The 25,944-nt window shown below is 39.1% G+C and overlaps 2 protein-coding genes and 1 long non-coding RNA gene across 8 annotated transcripts; 1 reads left to right on the top strand and 2 right to left on the bottom strand.

The window, feature by feature from the left end:
• Window positions 1–338: 338 nt before the first annotated feature.
• Window positions 339–2,519, bottom strand: LOC134164369 (uncharacterized). The gene is made up of 2 exons (XR_009965118.1): window positions 2,397–2,519; window positions 339–1,932 (listed from the first exon to the last, which is right to left on the bottom strand). It is a non-coding gene; the product is annotated as an uncharacterized LOC134164369 (long non-coding RNA).
• Window positions 2,520–3,771: 1,252 nt separating this feature from the next.
• LOC134164409 (uncharacterized) lies at window positions 3,772–7,026 on the bottom strand. The gene is made up of 3 exons (XM_062620110.1): window positions 6,994–7,026; window positions 4,566–5,548; window positions 3,772–4,328 (listed from the first exon to the last, which is right to left on the bottom strand). Exons 1-2 carry the CDS (start codon window positions 7,024–7,026, stop codon window positions 4,838–4,840), a joined length of 744 nt encoding a protein of 247 aa, XP_062476094.1. The 3' UTR covers window positions 3,772–4,328; window positions 4,566–4,837.
• NADK (NAD kinase) lies at window positions 5,003–25,355 on the top strand. 6 transcript variants are annotated; one of them, XM_062620002.1, is made up of 12 exons: window positions 5,003–5,143; window positions 9,105–9,318; window positions 13,051–13,134; window positions 16,075–16,204; window positions 16,735–16,843; window positions 17,079–17,164; window positions 17,453–17,555; window positions 18,325–18,476; window positions 19,000–19,099; window positions 19,623–19,780; window positions 20,954–21,036; window positions 22,076–25,355. In XM_062620002.1, exons 2-12 carry the CDS (start codon window positions 9,146–9,148, stop codon window positions 22,221–22,223), a joined length of 1,326 nt encoding a protein of 441 aa, XP_062475986.1. In that variant the 5' UTR covers window positions 5,003–5,143; window positions 9,105–9,145; the 3' UTR covers window positions 22,224–25,355. The 6 variants fall into 6 exon arrangements, with proteins under 6 accessions (XP_062475986.1, XP_062475988.1, XP_062475987.1 ...); XM_062620004.1 differs by lacking the exon at window positions 5,003–5,143 and adding an exon at window positions 5,384–5,580; XM_062620003.1 differs by lacking the exon at window positions 5,003–5,143 and adding an exon at window positions 7,680–7,702.
• The last annotated feature ends 589 nt before the right edge of the window (window positions 25,356–25,944 follow it).

A 25,944-nucleotide genomic window follows, 5' to 3' on the forward strand; every position in this document is an offset into this window, starting at 1 on the left:
ATGGGTTTCACTGGGGTCCACAGTCGCTGTAAGCCTCTGCCTGAGGTGGAAGGACCAGTAAGTTCACTCAAGCTATTGTAAGTGCAGGTGCAGATCTCCTGAGTGTGGCATTCTTTGATCTGAAAAATTACCTTCCTCTTTTCTATGAAGGATCATTTAACTATAGTGTAGGCTGTTATTTCAATATGGGGTGTTTGCACAAAAGAAAATATACCTCCCAAAGGAAAAGGGTATCTTCATCACCTTTCTTTGGCTTTCTGTGAACTAGAACAAAGGTTCTGAATGGGAAGGTTTTCAAATGCATCTGTGATCTGAGCATCTGCAAAACACAAGCTGAATACATGAAAAGGAGAACATTAATAATGCTGGGGTATAGAGAATTCTGATGCAAATGAAGCAGCAGTTGGCAGAGACTAGTGTCATTTCTGGTTTTGACAGTTAGAAGGGTGTGATGTAAGGCTTATATTCTGACTTAATACAATCATACATTGAAGCTTTTGGACTCCAGACTGGTTTCCTCTTCATTTGTGTTGTACTGATCACATCAGCTGGTTTTATATGTTTCTGCTGTCTGGAATATATTTAAGTTTTCCCTTTGCATACAGTTTTGCAAGCATTAACTCTGTCTCTGCAAGTCCAGGTTGTGCTGGCATCAACCCTAGATTGGCTCACATCTTGGTGAAATTACCTTCCTCAGCAAATCAGCATCCAGACACTTTGTTTTGAAGTTCTTCTATCAAGATTTTAGGTTTATCAACACACAAAAAAAAACCCCAAAAAATCCCAAAGAACCCAACAACCAAAAAACAAGTGTCATGGTGATAACAAGTCACTTCCTTGTGCTATTAGATAATTCCTAGGACAGCACAAACCTAAAGGTCAGAGGAACAAAGAGCCTCAATTACAAGAAAAAAAAAGAGGAAGAGTAACTTTTTAATCTAGGGACTGATTTGTGTTGTTTTGGTTTTAACAGTGTTTAATACAAGAGTACACTGTCTGATAAGCCAACCATTGCAAAGGAGTGCTGACTTCCAGGGACTTTAGAACTACATAGTAAGATGATGTGAGTACCTTTGCTGATGGTGGACATGAAAGCTCTTGGACTTGCAACTGGGCTGGAAGGACATTTTTCTTCATGAGCAAGCTGCACATTGGCTCCCTTCTGACTTCCAGAGCAGAAATGTGTTAACTCACGATGAGTTAACAATCACCATCTGCATCGAAGTCATGATTGTGTGTGTTTGCACACATATCATATGACTACTTGGTGCTTACTGCAATCACCTGGGATGTGATAAGGTTTTGTTGTGGTAATCTAGGTAGAAGAATGAGTTTTCCATCTACATTGGAACAAGAGCATGGTATTTCATACCTGTACAACACTTAAGCAGGAAAAGCCTGCAGTGATAATTCTTTCACTTGTTAACCCTTGCTAGTGACAAGAACAGGGTTTGGCCACTTTACTTTCCATGTCACTTGTTCAACTTGTGCCTCCTGCTATTTAAAATCATTCTGTGGCTGCATAACAGTCTTTAGATGTCAATGTGATTTATAATACAAGATAACAAACAGGAATCAAATGTAAAGGAACCATCTTACTGTTTCTTTGCTGCTGCTCATCAAACTGTTTTCAAAGTTTGGGCAGTTCTGAAAGCTTGTGACCCAACTTCCTCCTTTATTGCAACAGGGTGTTCATGTTACTCATTTGACTTGGGTGGCTTCTGGCAAGTAAAGGACTAGGAACAACCAGCTCCCCCATTATCAAGAGCCAACTAGCAGCTAAAGTTGCAATTTCAATATCTTTTAACTGTTTGTTATGGTGATGAGGTGTGTTCCCATGTTAGCCTAGGGGATACAAATAAAGCAGATTCCTTTAAACACTGAGAGAACGAGAATTCTATAAGGCTGGATTCTGACATCTCTTCTATGTTCCTGTCATAAATCATAGAATAGTTAGGGTTGGAAAGGACCTCAATATTGTATAGTTCCAACCCCCCTCTCATGGGCAGGGAAACCCCCCATATATTCCAGTGTTGGACCATAAATGCTGGACAGTGCTGCAGCAGTGTCCTTCTAATTCCTCTGGAGTAACTGGAGCAACTAGAAGCTTTTAAATGTTCCAATTCATAAAGCTGCTTTCTTAAAAATAATCAATGTCTCCTGTGAATCAAGGTCTTTCCTAAAAAGAATCACCAGGTTTCCTGTGAACAGTAAAATAGTGTAATAAATAGACCTGTTTTTTAATTCTTATTTGTATTAGGGTAGCAACTGGAAATGCATAAAATAAGGACTGTGTGTGCTCCTTGCGTGTGTGCCAAGAGGCATTTCCTGTATCACTCCTGTGTAGTGAGATCACAGTATTGACAAGATTGATAGAAGTAAGTAATTATTTTTACCTGTTTTGAAGGCAGATAAACAGAATCCCTTAGTCATGCAAGGAGAGACAGGAACATCTCCCAGAACACCCCAAGCTGTATCCCAAGCTATTCTCCTTAGGTCTGTCTCTTCTCCGAATTCTGCTATGAGATAGGAGGTAAATCCTGGGAGCTACTCCTTGATACAGACAGTTGGTATTACTCTTCACATGTTAGATTTCTCCAAAATCTCCCCACTCCCTATTACCTAAGATTTCTTTACTGGCTTCCAATAGCTTTCAATCATCATCTGACATTATCAAAGAAGATCTGTATTGTCAAGTGGATTGAGTGTGGGGCTACATGCCAACATTCCTGATGGCTTATCTCAGCTGTGCCCAGCACAAATTCCTTAACCCTTGTGCAAGTCAGTTAATCCAGTTCAGTCTTTAAAATTGGGATAATGATATTTATGTAACGACTAGAGATGTTTGTAATTGGCCCGAATAATGCAATGCTATAGCATATATTTCTCTGCCTTTATGTCAGTGGCTTTGTAGTTTGTGGCCATTGATAAATAGCTCATTCGTCATGCTCATGTGCCACCATTTTGACAAGAATTTAACCTCTGTGTTCCATTTTTACTCCTTGTGATTCCTCAGGAATTCTGAATCACCACAGATTGAAAGGAAGTTTGAGAGGTAAGAACTATGTTCATCAACCTTCTTAGGTGCTAATAGAGACAATCTGATAATTGTTTCCTGTTCAACGGAAATACCTTCTGCTGAATAGGCTTGAGTTGTAGATGGAGGCTGAGCAGAGCCTCTCTCTATCAGGCCCCAGTCTTCTGTCCAACTGGTCAAACAAACAACGTTTTTATAGTTATCTTTTTTATTAATCTAAAGCCAGTCAAATTATATTTCACAAAACTGAGAGCCTTAGTAGAAAAATGCAGTGTGGTTTTTATGCTTATTTTTCAGTGTTTCTGCCAACATTTCTCTTTATTTTTGTCCAGTGTCTTCCCTGAAAGAAAGGCAGCACAACCTGGGATAGAGTGCTGAGCTACACTGTTCTGATCATGCTGTTAAGGAGAACATGCTCAAAAGCAATTTAAGACTCCTCTCTTTCTCATGGCACTTCAGTTTGTGGAGGACAGAAGAGATGTTACCAGTCTGCCTCTTACATTTGTCCACACCAGCAAACAGAACTTCCAAGGTCACTGCTGAACCTGGACAGCTCAGATTTGCTGTTATAACTGTAGCTCTTTTATAAATAGGATAGGCTCAGCTGATTAGTAGCCTTATCTCCACTGATTAATGAGGATAAGTGTTCATTATGTCACAGTTCATGCCTCTTGCAAAATGTTAAGCAACTGCATGAAGTTTCTGTGTGTGGGAAAAAAACCCTCCCATAACAGCCAATATACATCCTTCAGGAAAATGGCTTTGGTGGTGATTTCTCACTTTCATCTTAATGAATTTGGAAAAATCCATCCCAAGAGCCAACTCGAATGAAAATTTACTCTTTGGTTAGCTTCTGTAGTCAGTAATTGGGTATGGACAGTTAACACAGGCACTGTGTTCCTCTTTGCTGGAACATGTTTTACTGCAGCTCTTAAGATGAGTGCTTTGAATCTGTAAAACTTACTGCTATATTCCTTCCTCATGTTGTGTTGTCCCTTTATGGTTTGAGTATCACTTTCAGCACGTGAAAGCCATTTGAGTCTCCAGGATATCATTAACTGCAAAAACCTGTGTATTGTTTCCTTAATTCCTTGTAGACCGGGCTTTTAGCACTGTCTGGAAGGAGGATTAAAGAGAAACTGGGACTGAAAATACTTCAGTTAGAAAGTGGTGTAGCATTGCTACGGTATTTCCCCACATGTAGCAACTGCTTCCTCTTTTTCAGGTTTGTCGTGTCATTTATTGACTGTCACTTCTTGGCAGCTCCCCAGTTTCCTGAAAACATGAATTTCTACATAAAGGAAGAAGGAAAAAAAAAATAATCCCAAATTGCCACACTGTCAAATGGTGTGACTTGTTCTCACTTTGTGGGTTTCTCCTGATCTACAATCCAGCGAGCTACACATGTATGATCTCTTTAAAGTGCTATTGGTTGAAAACGTAATTGAGAAATTAGAAAACCTGAGTGGATTTGGTACCTGTGCAGGATTTTTTTCTTGTTGGCATCTATATCGGGCCCTCAGCCTACCTCTGCTGAAGTTTGTGACAAGTTCTTGGTGATTTCGAGATCCAGTGACTGCTCGGCCTTGAGTGTGTTTGAGGCCGGTGCATCCGCTTCTCCTCAGCAAGACCACCACCCGTCAGTGCTGTTACGGTGCATTTTGTGTTGGATGTTTGAGGGGGGTTGCCCTTTTCTTCGCGTTTCTTGCTCCTTTTATTGCGATTTTCTGCTGAGCTCTAATTCTAGCCCCACATAATTTATAATTAAAAGTAAAAGCAGAGGGGAAAGGAGAACCCGCCTCACACAAACCCCTCGCCACAAGCATCACGCATGCGCAGCTGCTCGCTCGTACCCTCCGCGCTGCGCAGGGGCGGGCCGCCGGTCCGCGAGCAGCGCTGTGGCGCATGCGCATTGCCCCGCCTGCGGGCCCGACGCTGCCGAGGAGGCGGGGAGAGGACGATGGAGGCGCGCAGGGTCCGCCGGCCCCGCTCACTGCCCACGAGCCGCCGCGGCCGCCGCCACCAGCACGGTCGGGGCCGACTCGCCGGCCTCTGAGAGGGCAGCAGGGGGACGCTCCGCCGGGCCGGGCAGCAGCCGAGGGCGCGGTGAGTTCGGCGCGCAGGGCGGGGTGTTGCGCTGAAGGGGCAGCCCCCGGAGAAGCCCGGCCGGGCCAAGCGGCCTCCAGCTGGGGCTTGGCCGCTGCGTGTCCCCCGGTTCGTGTCCCCGCGGGGGGCGGCGCGGCGACGGCCGGTCCCTGGAGCCAGCGCGGGCGGGCGGGAGCTGCGGCGGTCCTGTGGCCGGTGATAGCCGGAGAGCTGCTGCTGCCGGTGTCTCGCTTGCAGCCCCGGGAGGAGGCTGCAGCGGGACTGTACCCTCCGTGCCGCTGTTACCGTGAGCGGCGAGCAGCCCTGAGCTGGGACACGTTCCCGAAAGGGTAAAGCGTCAAACCGCGTAGTGTCTGCCCCGCGGTCTTTGGTCACACATGAGGTGTGTGCGTTCCGGCTCCTCGCCTGTTTAACACACGCACATTGCTGGCTACGGGGTGAGTTTCGGGGAATTAAAGCTTATTCTTTGGTATTGTCGGTGCGTGTGTTGGTGTTTGAAGCGGCAGGGCTAACAAATGATCTTGTTTTCCCCGGGTATTGAACACGTGATGGTCATACTGCCCGGTTTTTAGTAGAAATAGCACTGGAGTATGTCATCAAAAAACACGCTGCTAAATTTCAGCCGCTGTCAGACCGCTGCACTTCAATAGGGAGCGTTACTTTGCCGGTTTTCCTGTGCGCACACTGGAATATGAAGTTATAAACTACACCAAAAAGGAAGTTTTGCCTACCCGCTTGCAGTTGTTTCTTCTTTTGGGGGTGAGAAGGGGGGGGAGGTTAGTGCCTTAGGGGTGGAGTTACAGGCAGATAACCTCTATTGGAGTTCTTTCTGCAGCAGAATACAATAATAAAGAAACTTCTCCGCAGAATTAAGTGATGAAGCAAACAGGGATCTGTAGTAATAGGGCATGTGGTTTCATTTCTGGATATAACATTGTTCTCTTATGCCCTAACACAAGGTTGATAAATAATGTACAAAAGGGGAAGTGCTGAATGGTTGGTATAATTCCTAAGAAACTAGAACTGCTGCAGTCCTGAAGATGCGTAAAAAGTGATGTGAGCATCATATAAGAGAGAAGAAGAGTTTTTGACATGTGAGCACACATACCTCTTACCACCTGCGTGTGGATTATGTGTATATGGAAGCTTAGCAGAATTGTTCCAGATTTCCTTTGTACTTAACACTTGCAGCTGACCTGGAGAGCGATTCCTTAATGACAGTTGAGCAGTGAAGTAAAGCCTGGGGGATGTTACGGTGCTGTCTCCTTTTACATAAAGATGGTTTGATGAAAGCTCTGTGAGGTTCATTTATAATGACAGAGAAGTTGAAGGTGGGAAACTGCAGTGAAAGGTTGGGTATCTGGCTACTTTATGTCACTATCACAGACATTTAATGCTAAATGTTAATGCTTCCTCAGTTGTCCTTTGTCCTGTAATGCTGAACATCTAAGTCCTTTTATTTTGTTCTTTAGATTTTGGACATGATTTAGACCAGAGCAGCCTTTTTGCTAGTTTGTTGACATGTGCTTAAAGTTTTTGGATCCAATCCTGGGAGCTGTTCAGTGATAGCTTTGTCCTTATGTCAAGTCTGCTTATTTAATAAAGGTCTTGTGAGGGAATGTTAATAAAACAATTGTAGTTAAAACATCCTGAATTGGAAGGAATTACATAGAAAGAATATCAAGTTCTTAGGTTGTATTTAGTAGGTTTGTACACCTCCTTACTTCCAGTTTTGTGCTAATCTGATTTTCTTTATGGACAGCATCTGTCAGGTTAACATACTTCAAAGTCACCTGGAAACGTACCTTATTTATTGCTTACTGTATAAATTATTGTTCTCTGCACCTCACAGTTATGGTGATGATGTGGAACAGGACACACATGCATCAGCTGTTAAGTTACTGAGCACCAATTCTCCATAAACTGCATTCACAGACGTTGTATTTCCCTATACTTGGTTAATGGTTGTAATTTTTATTTTCCTAGGCCCAGATCAAGCTCTCAGTGTTAGGATATAAAGGAATGAGGTGTTCATAACCTGTGGGGTGGTAAAGCAAAGGCAAATTACGTAGTGTGGACTTGCGCATTTTTGTGTGTGCTCATTTTGCTGTGCAGATTTAGTGCAGAAATAATTACTTGTAATTCTGACTTTAGTGAGTGGATGCCTAGTGTGCACATGTGTATGTGGATACATGAATATCCTTGAGAAACATGCAGGTTGGGATAGAGAGGAGGTGATGAGAGATTGCTCACTACTTATTGTCACCTTCAATACTTCTGAAACGCTTTAGCAGCAGTCTAACTTGATATAGATAAACCCAACTGTTTTGTATGATTTTCTAGGGTAGTTCTGTGAGGATGGGGTTTCTTTTGGAAATACCCAGTTTCTAAGTCTTGTTCAAGTTTCTAGGCTTGTTCAGGCCTGTTTGGGACCTGTGAAGTAAAAAAGGTGGGCTAATTTAGATTATGATTTAAAGAACAGAGTAAGAACTTTCTTCATACGCACACAGATGCTGAAAGACCCTTTCTGTTCAGCGATACTGAATATCTCATTTTAAAGTGACTTCTTTTCTGAAGCTCAGTTACCTAAACATCTTGTTTTGTGTAGCTGGTTCAGAAACAACCAGCCAGAGATCCATTCCTGAAGCTTGGTGAGGTTGTGATAAAAGGTAATTCAAATTAAAATCTACTAAAGATAACTTGCGTTGTTTGAGTCAGAGTTTAGTCTGTTTCACATCTGTGCCTGCCCCATCAGGGTAATTGTGTGCATAAATCAACTAACTGGCACAAAATTTATACTGAGCTTAAAGTAGTCTAAAAATGGAGTTAGATTTTTCAAATTTTAATTGTAAAAATACCCATCAATGTGTTGAAATGACCGTTTCCCAAGTAACGGGCAGGAGCAATGAGTGATCAACAGCTACACATTGATATCTTTACAAGTGCAGGAGCTTACAAATTATTAATGGATGCCAGTAATTGTACCTCTTTGTAGTGGTGTTCTCTCAGGGTAAGTGTAATCGACAGTAGGAGCAAAAGTATTTTTTAATTTGGTTAGGTGGTGGTTCTGTCTAATTTAGTAATGAGTCAGTGCTCATTCTGAAATTACAGCTTCACTTCATTGATGCTTTTGTTATCTGGAAGCTGGGATGCTGTGAAACATGAAACTTGTGAAATTGTGGCCATTATCATCCTCTGGTAACTTTACACCCAAATATCTTTTGGGGGATAGTTAAATAACTTTTGGGGAGGATGGTTAGTTAAAGTTTGGGGTTTGGGGTTTTTTACGTTGCAAAATTGCTGTCTAGCCAGCTGTTTATCTTTTATTTGTGCTGCTCATTCATGGAAGTGAAATCCTTCACATTTGTCCTTCTTTCATTGTATTTGTTTTGGACCATCTCCCCAGTTTGTCCCAGATAGTGTAAGAACTTTGGTGTCGTTCTCCAACTTGTTTTGGCCTCTGGTCAGCATGGAAATAACTTATATTTCTGAAGAACTAAAGGTTATTAAGGTTATCTCTGTTGCATTATTTTTTGCTTACTTTGACAGGGTTTTTTCTGCTATAGCTTAGGGTATTGTAGTTTTATTTGTTGAAGATATATATCATGTAATAGGAGACTAGCTTTTCCTAAGTCTTAATTCCTTGTCAAATACTTAAAGCTTTCCTTCCTCTTCAGTATCTAAAATAAATTTATCTTATCCCATTTGTAACTGGAGATGTGAATCTGTGCTGGTCTTGAAACAGCTTTGTTTTGAGCCTCTTAAGAATCTGAGAACATGTGTTTTAATTCCCATTGCTTCAGATTACCTTGAAGAACTTCTCAATTGCCCAGATCCTTTTGAGAAGTTTTTATCCAAGTGTATAAACTCAGTGTTTAATACTTACTGTATTAGTTTTGCTAATACTGAGGGGTTTTTTCTCTTTCCTCCCTGTCCCCTTTCTCCTGGTGTTTTTCCACAGGAATTGAATTTCTCTCTCACTGAGGTTACTTCACTTCCAGTATGGAGATGAATCGAGAAAAACTGTGTACCAGTAAGGCTGATGTGAGCTCAGAGTCTGCTTATCATTGCTCAACGTGTCACGATGATGAGGAGTGGAGCAACACGAGCCGAGGACGAGCCAAGTCACGAAGTTTGTCTGCTTCACCAGCCTTGGGAAGCACCAAAGAATTCCGGTATGGCTCCTGGCTCTTCCTTTTGTTGCTCCCTTTAAGAAAAATGACAAAACAACTACAGTCTGGGAGCTGTAGCAAGTGATAATGAAATAAAAATAGTGTTTTGTTGTAATACGTAGAGAGGGAGATGATCAGTGAACCGTCCTGTTGTGGGCCAAGCTGTGGAAAGAACTTGATTTTCTGTAGTAATGACCATGTAGGTGATCAGTTCTAAACTGATGTTCATGTAAATAAGCTCTGGCTGCTTCTGGCCTGTCTCTTGTTTCAGTGTTTCTTGGAAGATCTTAAATTGCTTTTTCTAGATACTTCAGCAACGTTCTCCATGTGCATATACAGCTTCAGCAAGACAGCACGTTACTGATTTGCTTTGTATATGCCATTTAAAGGCTGTCTGAGCCTGGATTCAATAAAGTGTTTGCATTTCGAAATGGGTATGTGAAATGTAATAGATCTTTTTGTTTTGAAGACAAACTGTACATAAAACTGTTATTTGTAGTGTCCTGTATTGATAGCATTTCCTAGTAAGGAGGTTAGTTAAGAAAGTATGGGTTTATTTCCAGCTAGGGGAAGTTCTTAAAGTTTAAAAGCTTTGAAAGTTACTGTTTATGCGCAGATGAACACAAAATACTAATTCTAAATTTGAGGAACCCACTGTGGCCAAGTACTTCCAGGGTTTGGGGGTAGATTTGAACTTTAAATACTGTGATATTTGTCATATTTCAGCCTAGCTTCAGAAGTCTTTAAGTACCTTCCAGAAAGAACATACAAATGCATCTGTACTGAGCTATGTTAACTCATAGATCGATAGTAGCTCAGGTCACAAGAAAGAACAGTTTTGTCCTTTGTTCCAGATCTTTAATTAGTAGGGAGCACTTTACCACTTGCTCAACAAGTTGCTTTTAAGGGATTCTTAAAATGCACTTCAGAAGGTTGTTAGTCCAGAATGAAGGCAGGAAATTAATGGTGGGGGGTAGACGAAGAGCAGACCTGTAATCAAAATGCCATGGCTGTCAAAAGAGGTATCTGTGGAGTTCATAGCCTCAAAGAAGAACCAGTCAACAGTAGAGATGCTTCTGCAGACTTCTACTAACGCTCTAGCACTGCGTATTAAAAACTTCTGTGAGTATTTGGGTTATATGATAACATGGGGCAGCACAAAGTAAGTTTGAGCTTGCAGATTGTTTGTTTCACAGCAGTGAGAAATGCCCATTTTTACTTTGAGCCAAATTTCTAATCTATTTGCAAGGCTCTTGTCATGTGGACGGCTTGCATGGAACTTTAGATTTTGTGATCTTTGGACCTATTGCAGATACTGAATAACACGGTGTGGTAGCAGCCTGTCATGATCTGTGGGAAGTGTTAGCAGAATTTTACCTTACTTACAGTGAGGTCAGAATTTACGGACGAAATCATGGAGGAGTTACTCCACAGATGAAATTCTCTTCCAGAGTTACTGCTTTGCTGGTAGGAATGCTCTTGCAAGGCAGAGCATACATGGGTGAGGCTGAAGATCATAGGGGAAAGCTTTACGGTGAAGGGAGGCATAAAAGCGTTTATCTGAAGAGGCTAAAAGGTTAGGGAAATTCTTATCGTTGTATGTAGTTCAGAAAGTCAGTGTACTTGAATGCTTTTGGAAATGCTCACAGAGGATTGTGCTCTGATTGTACTGTTCTAGCTACTATGTTGTGTGCCATAGTCAATATGTAAGGCTTTAGGTTGAAAGTGTGCTGTAAAACCGGTGATTTTTACCTAATCAACTTAAACCTCCAAGAATGTAGACTTCAGACAGCCTGTGTAAAAGTCCATGTTGGCTAAATTTTTGTGTATTATTATCTTCTACCTCAATAACTGCTTTTTCTCTTGTGCACTAGAAATGGTCTTTGTAGATCTTACCCATTGTGGGTTTGAATTAGGGTTATTGTTTACAAGGTTATTTTCTTTTTCCATTAAGCTGCTGTGCATTCATTCACTAGCTGCCTTCAATTCAGTGCAGAATTGTCACAAGACGTTTTGCAGGATGTCAGAAAATGAGCTCAGGCTTGCTGTGTAATATTCAGGTTGAAGTAGTTGCCTGTCTGCTTTGAACTGACACATATATTTACCTAAAAGATGTGTAAGTTCCAGTGCGTCGCTGCTTATTCTTAGCAAAGGCAGTCTTATAACAAGTAACTTTAAATCCTGTTCACTCATTTTGCCTTCTGTTGATTGAATAGTGCATAAACTGAATACTAATAAAACCAGGTAAAATCTTAATGAAAATATATGCCAGTTATTAATTAGAACTTGCAAAGAAATGTTGGAATGTCATGAATGTCATGTGCCTATTTTAGGTAATGGTTGGACTTAAAAATGGAAAACAGTATATGTGAAAAACAAAAATCACTTCTGTGTGTTAGATATAGGAAATTAAACACTCATTTTCATTACTGGAATTCAACTCTTACGTGTATTTTACTAGACATAGAACAAAGATGTTGCTGTTACTCCTTAATTATATTTTTTTTAATCTGTCATCTGGTTTTGACGTTTATTAGATTTCTGAGGGTTTTTTTAGTACTAAAAGTGAATCTTGAGGCTGGTCTGAGTTATTTTATGATACACACAATAGAAGGCAGTGCAGGAATGATTTGTTACCACCAAGCAATAGGTTATTTTCCAATTCCTGTGTTAATTGAATTAAGCACAGGAAAGGCATATTTCCTCCTTCCTTTTAACTGGATAATTCTAATAGCATTTACCTAGTATTTCAACAGTTCCATGACTTGAGCAAGTTTTACTCCTGCTTACAGATTGGCTGGAGGAGGTGGGAGGGAAGTAAGGCGGAACAGTTCTGACTTGCTCCAGATAATCTCATTCTAGGGCTAGGAGTAATCCTGTGTTCTGGCTGGGATTTATGTTTGGGGATAAATGACATTTCAGAGCTCCTGTTTATTTGAAGACCAAGATCGTGTTAGATAAATAAATGATAAAAGTTAGCATTTTTTCCTGTCTGTTCAAAACTAAGGCCTGGAGCTGCAGATGCATATCTCCATATACCTTAGAATTGAAGGATATGCATTTTATTAAGTGCAAAGATTTAAACAACCAGAAAAAGCATGTACATGATCAGGACACCATTAGTGTGACTGGCTAAAACATCTGAAGGAGTTGTTTTGCTTTTGGAGATTGTAAATGCTTGGCAAGACTTACACTGGGAAACCTAATTTATCTACATGTTTTTGTGGTCTCTGAGAGATGCATGTACTGTTCTGTACTGAGTGTCCAGAAGAGCTGAAACTAAATAGAACCTTGACATGAATTTGCAGAACCAACTCGAGAAAACTTGACCATACCTTCTCTGAGGCTGTGATGCTTCCTTTGTGCAAAGTGAAGATGAAACAAATACAAGAATATGCCTGGAACTAATATTTAGGAAGTGATTACTCAGTCTGTGGAGGGGGTGTAAACTGTGGGGCTTCAATTAAATTCACTCTCAAGGAGTAGGAATGGGAGGTAAATGTTAGATTTGAAATGTGTGAGTTATTATGTGTAAAATTACCTTGCCTGGTCAACCACAAATGTAGGTTTAAGATGTGCTTAGCCCTATATTGCTTAATGTGGCTTTTTTCAAAGAAGTTGGAGATTTCAAAGAAGTTGGAGGATTTGGCTTGGTGACTGGGGAGCTAATTATACCCAGTTTGCCATCACATTTCTTTTACTTACTGATTATCTTTTTTGCATATGTATCTGCAGGAGAACACGTTCCTTGCACGGACCATGCCCAGTGACCACATTTGGACCAAAGGCCTGTATGCTGCAAAATCCTAAAACGATTATGTAAGTAATCAAATGAATGGCCTCATGCTTATTCTGTGTGAAAGAGAAAAGCTTGCTTTTACACTATTCACCCCCTAATTAGCATGTTTGTGTTTTACCTGTTTTCATGTTGCTTGATTGCCAGCTGGATTGCATTGCCAAAATTGGCAGTTTATCACACATTGACCCTTTAACAAGTCAGTCTAAGAGCAGAATGGGTAGCACTGCTAACTGTACTCTCAAGTAACACCCCGTTAGATCTGCGTTAGCTTCATCTGCTGGCTGAAAAGTATAATAAAGGTTTGAATATCATCGGGTACTTTTCCTCCCAAGGGATGATGGGACATAAGCAGTGTTTCTCTGTATGGATTTGTAGTGGTTTTGCCAGCTGGAATATTTCCTGCAGGGTAACAGACATAAAAGGAAATTAATTTTGCTGGTTTTACATTACTAATTCATGTGGTGTTCTTATGCCCACTGTTCTACCTAAACAGTATCTCTATTTTGGAAGAAAAAATAATAACCATTTCACACACAAGCACTGCAGGGCATGTGAATAGTGCTGGTAGTTTGAATTTGTGTATTCGAGCTATGGCACTTTTGCCATATGAATATCGTCAAGGTAAGTTTGCCTTTAGACTGCTGATAAATTTAATGTGAGAATAAGGGTTGCTTTCTGCTTGGCAGGCATATAAACATTTTAATCTTGTAGTTGGGTGGCATAAAAGTGTTGCTTTTTACACCATGTATTTATAGTTAATAAATGGTGTCTTGGTCAGGTGAGATATGTCGGGTTTCTACAGATTGAGCAAGTTAGTGGTCCCTACTAGGATGTATTTCATTGTTCTTCCAGTTAAATACAAAGTATTTAAGTATCTATTTGCCTAAATCCTTACCTAGCTGGTAGCAGTCTTCCTCCAAACAGGTTGGTGGTAGCCCAGCTTTTCCTCTGAAGGTGTGGCAGAAATCATGCAGTGTGAAGTAACTCTGGGCTTCCTCGTTCTTTCTGTCTGTTCTGAAGTCAGGGCTTGGAGTGCTGCGGTTCATCTGAAACCCCAGCTTGCCTCACGCGTTCGCCCGTCTGATTCCATGTGGATGCTCCTCCCCACAGGGTGGGTCAGGCTGGTACAATAAAATGATAGTATCAAGATCAGTTGAGCGCAGAGGCTGCGAGCAGTACTCGTGCACACTCCCTGCCAGGGAAAGGACTACTTAAGCAGTGTTCAGAAGCTTAAGCTGGGGAGTAGAGGATGATCTCAGATCACTGAAGGAAAGAATTGCTTGAAGACCAAGTTGTGAATTATTCTTACCACAGCTAAGGGCTTTTTTCTTGTGGCTTCTAAAAGCTTTTTGTTTGGGTTTTTATTCTCTACAGACAGTAATATTATTAAACTCTCTTCACTGGAGAGATATTTTTTAATAGAAAATTCAGGTTTTATGTACAGGTGTAAGTTAGTGAAGGTCTTGATGTCTCTTTTAAGGTCTCGATGATTGTATTGAAAAGCCTGCTTTCAGAAGATTGTTCTGTAGGATGACCAGGTGAATTGAATGACTAGCCAGTGAAAACAGAGTCAAGTGCTTGTGTTCTTGAGGAGGGGGGAGGTCAAATGCCTGTTTTTAAGTTCTTCCTGGAAATGGAATTTTTCTTATGAAATCTTGCCTCTGAAGATCTGTAATAAACATTTTATACAGGATTTTCCTGTAGGGCCTCACAACTTTTTATTGGGAATGACTGAAATATTTAACTAGGAAGAAAAAAGATTTTCAGAGAGAAATGTTTCCTTCTGAGGTAGCACTTTATTAATACGTGAAAAGCCTTTTTTTTTCTTTCCTTGGAGCTGTTACATTTGCCTAACTCCTGGAAGGAAACATGAAGATCTTAAAGCATGTTATGAATAATCTTTCATTTAGTAGAACTACGGGGAATTGGTAAGTACAGTTGGAGTAGGCAGAGTGTTCTGTTTGAACGGAGAGGTAGCATTGTTCCATAGTAAATGTTATTGGTAGTAACTACTTCATTAGCCTGCAGTTTCTGCTGTATTTATATGTAGAATATAGGAGGTTTGGAAACTAAAATGAACTGTTTTTTCCATCTCTGGCATCATCATCTGTTTTATTTTAACCCTTGCAGTGCAAAATCCAAATCTCTGTAAATTTGCCTTTCTCAGCATTTAAACTAGTGTGCTTTGCTTTTATGGGCTGTATCTGCACTGTGTAGAAAATGGTGGGATGCTTGTTATACGTGAGATACAACTGTGAAATTAGGTAGCTTAGAAATAGATACCAAAAAAAAAGGGAAAATACAGCAGGGTATTCCTAAAGCAACTAAGTGTGTTATAGAACAACTTGAGGGTGCTGTTACTGAACTCTTTTGAAAGCTGCAAAATTACTTGTTTAGTTCTTGAGCTTCTCAAGTCTTAGAAAGCTGTCTGACAACAGGCAGACAGTAGCCTTAAAATACTTTTTAAAGTTAATTATTTATTTTTTAAAACATTTAAAGTAGTTGTTGTGCTACTTTAAGCGGATAAACTCCTTTTGGGATCAGTACTAAAATCTTCATTGTTTGCCCTTCTCCTGTGTTAGTTGGGAAAATCTGTAGAATTTGGGTCTACATGTACAGGCTTCAAAAGGCATTGAGAAGACTGTGAAGATCCAAGAGCTTTTGTAGTGCTTCTGTTAACAGCCCTTTTTGCATGTGCTGTTAGCATGGTAGCAGTTACCAGAATGGACACCTTAATACTGTGTTACTGTCTTAACAAAGTAAAGCATTGATTGGTTTCATGGGGGAAGAAACATCATTACAATGATTACTGCATTCAGATGCTTATTGCATACAAGCTACTGCATTCTTCTTTCTGTCCTAGGACTGCAGGCAATTAGACTGAAAGAGAGATTCTTAACAGACCAGAATGTTGTCAAAGCAAACTGTAGTAACATTGTCTTTATTTTTCTGTTCTCTAGGCACATTCAGGATCCAGCAAGCCAGCGGTTGACATGGAACAAACCTCCCAAGAGCGTCCTTGTTATTAAAAAGATCCGTGATGCCAGTCTGCTGCAGCCTTTTAAAGAGCTTTGTGTATATCTTACTGAGGTAATAAAATGTAAATTCCATTTTTGCTGTACTTTAAAGCCTAAACTGGTTTCAGTTACTGATTTTGTTGAATATGGAATGAACAGAATTGCACGGTACAAACAATCTTTATACTCACTCGCACTGAAAGTAGTAAAACTTGTTTCAGAGTTTAAGATCAATACTTAAGTACTTTAGGTAAAGAGCTTAAGGGGGAAAAAAAAGTAAAGTAAAAACTTTCCTTCGTTCTATTTTCAGTTCTGAGTTGCAGGGAAAGGGATATAAAAAGCTTAATCCTTTAAGCCCTGAACAAACATAGCAACGTTACTGTATCATGTAATCTGTGTTCCAAAGTTTAATTAGGTGATTTGTGTGCTGCAAAACTCTCATTAGAATTGACCACTCATTAGAAATAAAACCCCAACCAGCAGATGCAGACCTCTCCTGTCAAATATTATTTATATGTTTGAAACTAATGGAAATTACAGGGAGAGTCAAAATATTTTATCATTTTAAGAGGTTATTAACAAGCTTCTTTTACTTTTCTTAAGGAGAACAATATGATAGTGTATGTAGAAAAAAAAGTATTGGAAGACCCTGCTATAGCTAATGATGAGAATTTTGGACCAGTGAAGAAGAAATTTTGCACCTTCAGAGAAGGTATAGTAATGATTTCTTGAAAGTAGAGCTGAAGTATGGTGCTTATTTGTCTTTATTTCCTTACTGGTTGGGTTAAGTTTGTTAAACTGAAGTGTCTTGCGGTCTGCTATTATTAGTTTCAGTTGGGTTTTTTTATACTTGAGTGAATGTTGGCATGCTGCACTTAATTTATGGTAGGAAATTACGACTGTTGATAAAACTTAATTAAGAACTTGGATTTCAATGTTGCTTCTAGATTATGATGATATCTCCAATCAGATAGACTTTATCATATGCCTGGGAGGAGATGGGACCTTGCTTTACGCTTCTTCACTTTTCCAGGTTAGTCTTTTTGGGAAATAGACTTAAAGATCTCTTTTCTTCTTGAAGTATTTGAAAGTTGTTGGGGTTTTTGTTTGGGGATTTTTTTGAGTTCGGATTTGTCCCTTGCTATTCATTCCGTTTTTTAATCAAGCCTGGTTTACCCTATATATTCTGAAAATAATATATGTACTGTGTTGTTTCTATTATGCACAGTTGAAGTTACATCGATAGAATATTAACAGGCAATTAGTTGAAGTATGAAATGCTTTTATTCAGAGGCTTTTAAATTCTTTTCTTTATTGATAGGGTAGTGTACCTCCAGTTATGGCTTTTCATCTGGGATCCCTTGGATTTCTTACTCCATTTAATTTTGAGAATTTTCAGTCCCAAGTCACTCAGGTTATAGAAGGTAAATTGAAGGGGACAAGTTGTGGTGTTTGTTTGTTATGTTTTCTGGAGCTTTTCCCAAGGCTAGTAAATTTTCTTAACTAACTCATTTAGGTTGTCCCATAAGACTGAATCTCAAGAAATATATATTAAACTGACAGAAGTATTGCATTGACTTATCCAGTGCTGCTTTCCATACTATTCTGTAATGGAAAATGGCTAAGAAATTACTTTGTTGTTTGTGGGGGAAATGAGTATAAGGTAGTGCAGAACTTACCTTAAATTGCAGCTAAACATACAAATAGAGGATAACTATGAAGTCTGTTCACTGAGAAGTGGGGCAAATAAAATACTTGAGTCAAAAAATACTTCATTTCTTCAATACTGAGTTGAATCCAAACTGGGTTCCTGAGAAGAGATAGAAAATTCTCACATTGCTAGAATATTGTCTTTTAATAGGTATTGTTAATGCATTTTCTTTAAGCTTAGCTTTTGTCTTGGTGAAGGTCATGTAAGCTTAACATTGTTTTCCAATCTTGATCGTGTCCACATAAAACTTTCAAGAGGAAAGGGAAGAAAGACTTGAGTTCAAATTTGACGTTCATTCTGTTCATTAATACTAAAAAATAGTTTAGAGCTTTAACCAAGTGTAGACAATTATCTTGCAAATGAAACTGGGAATGTTGGGCAATGGGTGATGGCATTTCATACAGTTTGTTAGTCATTACAGGGTTATATTTATTGTACCAGCCTATTGGTTTTGTGTACTTTTTCCTCTCTTTCACTTCTAGGCAATGCAGCCCTTGTTCTACGAAGCAGGCTGAAAGTGAAAGTAGTTAAAGAGCACAGAGAGAAAATGACAGTACAAAATGGCATAGAAGAAAATGGAGTAGTGTCTACAAATATAGAGAAAGAAGTGGGCAAGCAAGTTATGCAATATCAGGTCAGAGGGGAAAACAGGCAAAAGAACTAATGAAGTGTTTGTAAATTGCTTTGTACTTGTTTTATTACAGCCTTCTCCCTTTCAATAATTTACTTACATTAGCTCAGTGGTGTTGGACTGATCCATGTTGCTCTGATTCAAAATATGGGCACTAAATAATGAGGAAGTGGTGTACATTGCTACTTTCTGCAGTCATAAGCGCTAATATTGTATTTTCCTGGAGTAATACTTTCCTTCTATTTTGTAAACAAAGTAGGAGTTCTAAAATGGGATATTCTAAAGATTTGTGTAGGTGGAAAGAAAAACCCTGCACATTGTTGGTAACCAGCTTCTGGAAATAAATCTTGACATCTAAAAACTTCAGCTGGCACTTGATAAGGCAGAGGTGTAAAGAGAGTCTAATTTGGCAAGGACTAAATCAGCATGATTCTTTCAAAGATCTGGAAAGCATGTTTCAGTTTGTTATTTTTTATATTGCCAAGTCAGCAATAATGGACTGGTGTAATGTTTGATGTCATGGCAGGTCCTAAATGAAGTTGTAGTGGATCGTGGTCCTTCATCTTACCTTTCCAACGTAGATGTCTTTCTTGATGGGCACCTGATAACAACAGTGCAAGGAGATGGTGAGTCTGCTTCTTGAGTTAAATTGCTTAACAGTTCATGTGTGGACTGTTGCTATTTTACTGGAGGATTTTCTCACATGGAAACAAAGTCTGAAGCTTCAGTTCTCTGGTGACAGAAATCAGTGTGCAATGAATAGGTGTGTGTATTCACTGGTAGCATTCCACAACGAAGTGTTGTAAGCTTTGTTTATGGACTTGTGAAGGCAAGCAACAGTTTAATGAAATACAAAATCTGTTCTTTAGAACTCTTACCCTGAAAGCAAATGAATGTCACTGTTACAAAGTTACGTAACCTGAGATCTAGATGTTTATGCAACTTATATGAAGCCATAGAACCAACCTGCTTTGTCGGGATTAGAGGAGAGCTGCTGACTTTTTGAATGTTAGGCTGCAATTCTCCTGTGAAATACAAGTTGATATGTTCTGTGCTTCTTTTTCATAACAGTGCTATTTCTTAGTTATCTTCCAAAGTAACACATTGATTGTAATGCTGATCTAAGTGAAATTTTTGCTCCTTTCACAGGAGTCATTGTCTCCACGCCGACTGGTAGCACTGCGTACGCAGCTGCAGCAGGAGCTTCTATGATTCATCCCAATGTTCCTGCAATAATGATCACCCCGATCTGCCCTCACTCATTGTCTTTCAGACCTATTGTTGTTCCTGCTGGAGTGGAACTCAAGGTTAGCTTCTGTTACGTTATGTCTCTTCCTAAGTTAAAAACTTCTGTAATAACTGCATGAACCAGGCCAAAGCAGAAGAGGTCAGGAAATGCCGTGTATCTCCCACATTCTTTCATTTGTAGGAGGATCAGATCAAGTCTGGTTGAAGAATGCATCTTTGTTTAAAACAATATACCCACTAGCAGAATACTTCACACTGCTTCCTACTGGACTGCAGTTGTGTAACATTCTGCAAAATGGGAGTGCATACGTTAGCATGCTGACCGTAAAAATTTTATGTCATTTCAGCTAACGTGTATGTAAATGAGCATTTAAGGGAATGAAGATTTCTACTTTCATGGCTAAACCAGCAAATATTGCAGATTTTGAGTATATTGGTAGAGTTATCTGTAATTGATTAATTATTTTTAATGCTGTCTTGCAGAAAAAAAGGCATATATTACCTGAATATGAAATGGACTTAATGTGTGTTTTTAACAAATACCTATGTGTAAGAAAGAAACCTTTGCTGCTGCTTGGATCTGTTACAAGCCTTCAGTCAACTTAAATAGTTGGAAGAGAGGTAGTGTGCTTAGAAGCACTCCTCTAGGGATATTAGAAGATTAGCATTAAGAAACAAGTGTGCACTGGGGCTTTACAACATAAATCAACTGTTTATTCATGGCACTGCTCTGTCTGCAATTACTTTCATGTCAGTGGGTGATACTGGCCCATATTAGTCAATTCTTTTCTCTTCCTGGGCATGTATATTAAATATGAGCAAAACTTCCTGAATTTGGCAGGTTTGGATTCATTATGGACTAAACTGTATTTTTCTGGATTAACCTTCTTATTTTTGTTGAAAGAGATGCTAAATTATCTCGTGCAACTGCATTAAAGTGTGCACTGGTTATAACTGAAAGGTTTTTCTGGTTTATGACCTTGTACTTATAAAAGGAGGTTTATTGCATGTAGAAAACTTATGTATATATATACCAAACATAAAATGAAGATTTAGAACTTGTGTGGCATGTCACTGTACATTTATTATGGACAGATTACCAATATCAGTGCAACTGTAATGTTATGGAGAGTCAGTTCTCCACTGAAGAGAGAGGATGGTGGAGCTTTTTGTTCCTTGCCCCTGAAAAATAGGGTTTGGACCTGAAGTTTAGTTCTTTTTCTCTTTTTCAGATTATGCTCTCCCCAGATGCCAGGAATACAGCGTGGGTTTCATTTGATGGAAGGAAGAGGCAGGAAATATGCCATGGAGACAGGTCAGGCTTTTTTTTTTTTTTTTGATTGTAGCATTTCTCTAGAAGTATATAAAATAATGATTCATGCACTTCTCTCATTGCCTAACATGTCAAAAGTGTTGCTGACAGTGAAGAAACAAGCTTTTATAAACCCTAACACCTCTTACAGCAGAAACCGCACGAAAAGTATTTCATTTCTAACAAATTTTTTAGATCTGCCTATGAAAGCAAGTGAAGTGTTAAGATAAAAGCACATAAACATTGCGTGCTTAGCAAGGAAGATGACATGTCTTCAGAATATTCTGTATACTTAACATGAGGTGTAAACCAACAGGAGTTGCATTGTAAGCAGTGGCTCTGAATAATGCCACATGGCTTGAACTGTGTGAACTTAGTGAATGGTTGTGGTCACTTGGGATGCTATTGCCTTGAGTGAGCAGAATGCAGTGGGTGACGTTTCCTCAGTTTTTATGTGCAAAATATGGTGGCTTATCCTAATAGGAGGTGATTTAGGGCAACTGAGTTGTGATGTAGACTTGCTGTTCAGGATGACTTGTTGTTCTTGGTCCATACAAGTTGCTAGAAAGGAAAATGTATAGCTGGCGTGACACCCCATCTTGAGCTGTTTGTATTTCCTCTGATGTTGAAAGACCTATAGATCAGGAGACTAGAAACGATTTAAACATGAGCTCTGTCCCTTTGGTAGGTGTTAGACTTCATGCTGTTGCTTTTAGTGGAAACGTAAAGGCTGTGGTGGCAACATACATTTTTCCTTTGTCCCTGTATTGTTGGTGTAAAGACCAGCAAGAGACTGCAGGATGTCATGGAGTGGGTTCAGTATTCTCACTGTGTGAAAGAATGCTGTCCACGGTGCATCTGTTAACCATTTTAAGCTCTTTAGATGAGGCTGCAGGCTTAGTTATTGCTTGATTATGGAAACTTGCTGCTTTACCAACTTGGCTGAGCCTAGCACTGTGTTAGCTAGTGACTTGAAGATTATTTTTTGAACAAATGCTATTGATTGCCCTTGACTGACTGGGGTGTTCCTGTGTTGTTGCAGTATTAGCATCACTACCTCTTGCTATCCCCTTCCTTCGATCTGTTTCCGAGATCCTGTGAGCGACTGGTTTGAAAGCTTGGCTGAGTGTTTACACTGGAATGTTCGGAAGAAGCAAAATAACTTTGCTGTTGAAGAAGAAGAATTTTGAGTGTCTACATCTAACAAGACTCATGGGAATGGAAAGTGGCAGTATCCCTTCTATATGCTTGGATCTTAAAGTTTTTGCCTAACAAGTGTGGTCACCATCTCAGACATATATAGTGATTATAGTTTATATTGGTCTAATCTGCTGATGGCTGGAAATTATTGTGCTACTCCTGTCCACCAAGAGTAGAAATGGAAGAAATTAGGCTCTGATTGTTGTAATCCAGTGTGAATTTCCTTCAAATGAGCAATCTGAAGATTGATTCTTTCTGATTGGTATTGACAACTGCATCTGTAGATTTGATTGTAACCTGTAACTTACCAGTAACATGGTAGGTTGAATGTAGATACATAATAGAAAAGTGGCAGTAGAAAAGTGGCATTAAAATACTCTGTTTCATTTGGTACATTCATAATTCTATTTAAGAGTGCTATGCATATAAAGGCTCTAAGAAATTTTCTTGAAGAGAAAAAAGAAACTCCTCTTTGTTAGCTTAAATACATCTTGCCCAGAACAGCTCCCCATCAACACAGTGCTTAAAATACTTTCTCCTTACCTGCAAATGTGACACACTGTGAAGAAACACCCATGAAGAATGCTTTTTTTTATTAATAGATGGAATTAGTTAAGTAAAAAAAAAAAGTATTTTTTTTTTAATATATATACATATGTGTTTCTTCCATTTGAACAGAGTGTGACCCTGGGCTGCCCACAAATAGCATGGGCAAGCATTAGTGTGAGCTGAGTTGATGATTACAGTGATCTCCATTTCTGTAGCTGAGCTAGTTTATAGCTCTGCAGTTCCTGTTGGTGGGAATCATCAATGTGTTGGTTTTTCTTAACGTTGTTTGATTCTCTGGAATACATAGCAGCATCAGAGACTATAAAATCACAAAACCCCAATTCTCCAAATGTTCAAGAAGAATCTGGACTTCAATTACTACTATGTTATCTGGTTTCACTACTGTCTTAAATAAAGAGTATCCTATACTAGGCCCTGAATGCCCTCAACTTCCATAGATACCTTCCAGCTCTTGGTGCTGAGTAATAGAGAAAGGGATGCTGCATTGATAGGCAGGTAGATAAATGAGAGGACACATTCCCAGTAGAGTAGCAACGGTGCCTTCAGCACACTCAAGATATTCGAAGTCTCGTATTTACTTTTATAAGATGCTTTCAAATGTTTCTAACTTCTCCATGTACATATTTTATTGTATGTGCTTTTATGAAAGAAAAAACCCAACAAAAAATCTAGTTGGGAATAAAGGGTTTGTACTGTACTATAACTGAAAAACATCAAACCCAACTATAATGTTTACATTTATGTTCTCTGTTGGTGGAGTCTTATGATCATACTATTCAAACTTCAGCATTTTCAACGTCTTGCTGCATTGGTCATTAAAGGAATGGACATTATCTGTTAAATCTAAGCCTGTGGCATGATACTGTGGAGGAATTAATTTACTGATTAAGGTGGGATTTCCTTGAAAGTGGAGTGAGAACTTTTCATGATTGTCTTACGTTGTTCATGTGGTCCAAAGTGGTAATGGGAAATGTATTCATTTCCAAACTCTGCCTAACCTGCTGTCCTCTGATGGTTTAAATAATGTCTCTTCCATTTTGGATGCTGCCCCAGTTTGTCTGATTTTGCTAAATCCAGGTGAGAGCACTTTTCCATAAAAGAGAAACAAAACTCTCCATTAACGATACAAATCACAATGAAAAATATGTTAATATAAATGAATACTCAGTTTGTAAATTTTGTAAAATAGAATATTGGTTTGATTGGGTCTAAATAGATGAATTCTGTGCTATCTTGGAAGAATATCCAGATAGCTTTTGGGATTTCTCTTTCACTTGAATCTGCAGTCATTGTTTTATCACTGTTTTGAAGCTGCTTACGGGTTTCCTAGGTGAAGTATTCAGTTACTAAATAACTGTTTACTTTTTGAACTATAGAAGTGTCAGACTTTTTGCTTTGAAACTATTTTATTTAAACATGCAATAATTGAGAAAAGGAACAGGGTATGGTGGCTAGGTAGAGGTATTGTTAAGTGGGATAGCAGGCACGCTAGGAAGTGGAAATCATTTTGCGGAGGTGAGGCGAAATGGTTAATGAGCCTTATCTAGTATTTTTTTAAAGATAAAATTATATTCAGCACTTTTTATTTATGCTTTTTATAATAGTAAAGCTATTATTGACTAAATTGCCGAACTTTGATTTTCAGAGTGCATACTTCATGAAATCTGTAATCACAACTTACCTAACTATTTTCTCTAGATTAGATCTAGATTAGGAGTTGTCTTTAAATTTATCGTGTACTGCAATTGCATCACTGGCTTTGAGGCTTCTGCAGTTTTGCTTGTACAACTCTTCCTGCTCGATAGCAATGTTATTTGGATCATTGATCCGCCAAGCAGAGAGCTACAGTCGCCCACTAAAGGAAAGAAAGTCACATGATGACTTTAGTCTTTGCTTTTTCTTCAAAAAGCTGTGTTGATTCTAATTGTACTAGCTGCTTTATATCAAAACACAACCCAAATTGTGTTAATACATTACAGATTTATCTAACTAACTGTACAAAGTCCCTTTTTGAGGCCTTTAATCTGCAAACCAGCAGCTCACAAGCAGGCTAGTGGGGTTTAAACAGCACCCAAGTTGTGCATATTGAACTGCTTAAAGTGTGAGTAACGTCTGTGCAAACCACAGCACAACCAGGAAAAAAAACAGCTGTAATGCAGACTTGGTTATATTGGCAATAAAAGCTCATTTTGCAGATGTAGCTTACTCAAAGTAACTTGTTTAAACTGTACTGGTAACATAGGGTTTGCTGATTAAGAGCTGTGTTTCTAAAGGTTTGTAAATGTCACTATACCTGCAAATCCTTTCCAGTCTACAAAGGGTCAAAGTGGAAGCTGGGAAAATAATTTGGGGTTTCTTCCCTTTAAGAAGTTATTCTCTACTAGAGAGTTTCAGAAGTTACTAACAACTGATGTAGTGTGGAATAAAGCAGTGTACTGAATTTTTAAGAGGTAAAATTCCTGTTACATATTGTTAATGCTTTGAAAACTTGTTTTAAATATTGTTGAAAACAAATATTTTTCAATCCTTTCAATAAAATCTTTTTGTAAAGTTGGATTTGTAAAGCAGCACTTTGACTGTTGAGAGTGTAAAATGAGGGAATTACTTGCTTGGAAGGGAAACGTGGGGGGGGGTGGTACATTGCCTCGGGGGAGAGGAGCTTTTGTTTTCTAGGAATACACCTAAGGCTTTTTGAATGTTCATGTCTGATACCAGTCTTTTCTCCAAAGTTTCAAAATAAAAGCTGGATTTGCTGTGCCAGCTAACCCAAATCTTCTGTATAACCAGCTGGGCTACCCTAACTGCTTGTTTGAAGGCCCAAGAGCAGAAAAAAGAGGAAAGAAAGAGGTAAGGGCGGTAATCTGCAATAATCTTTTGAATATTTGGATGCCCAGTATTTTAAGATTGAAACCAGAATTTAAATGCCCACTGTAACCCTTGCCTCTGCACATTGTGACCAAGTTCTAGACACTTCTTCCATGAAACTTCTGGCTAACGATTGTGATTGAGTCTTCTTATGAGTCTTCTGATTTTCTTAATAGAAAATGTGAAGTTGGTTGCTTGAACCAGTTGCTTTAATGACTGTGTACATCTAGCATTAGAGTGGCTGAACAAAAAATCAAGTGCTTTAATTCAGAGTAG

This window comes from Pezoporus occidentalis, unplaced genomic scaffold, assembly GCF_034315485.1.
Source record: "Pezoporus occidentalis ecotype Australia unplaced genomic scaffold, CSIRO_AGI_Poc_V1 ctg219, whole genome shotgun sequence".
Taxonomy (NCBI): Eukaryota; Metazoa; Chordata; class Aves; order Psittaciformes; family Psittacidae; genus Pezoporus; species Pezoporus occidentalis.

Bases quoted from the DNA above. Each gene is read 5' to 3' on its own strand.
- LOC134164409 (XM_062620110.1), bottom strand. From the start codon at position 7,026: ATGTGTGTCCTGTTCCACATCATCACCATAACT. The intron at 5,549-6,993 runs GTGAGGTGCAGA...TGTGTTAAACAG, and splicing joins TCCACATCATCACCATAACT to GCGAGGAGCCGGAACGCACA.
- NADK (XM_062620002.1), top strand. From the start codon at position 9,146: ATGGAGATGAATCGAGAAAAACTGTGTACCAGTAAGGCTGATGTGAGC. The intron at 9,319-13,050 runs GTATGGCTCCTG...ATGTATCTGCAG, and splicing joins GGAAGCACCAAAGAATTCCG to GAGAACACGTTCCTTGCACG. The intron at 19,100-19,622 runs GTGAGTCTGCTT...CTCCTTTCACAG, and splicing joins AACAACAGTGCAAGGAGATG to GAGTCATTGTCTCCACGCCG.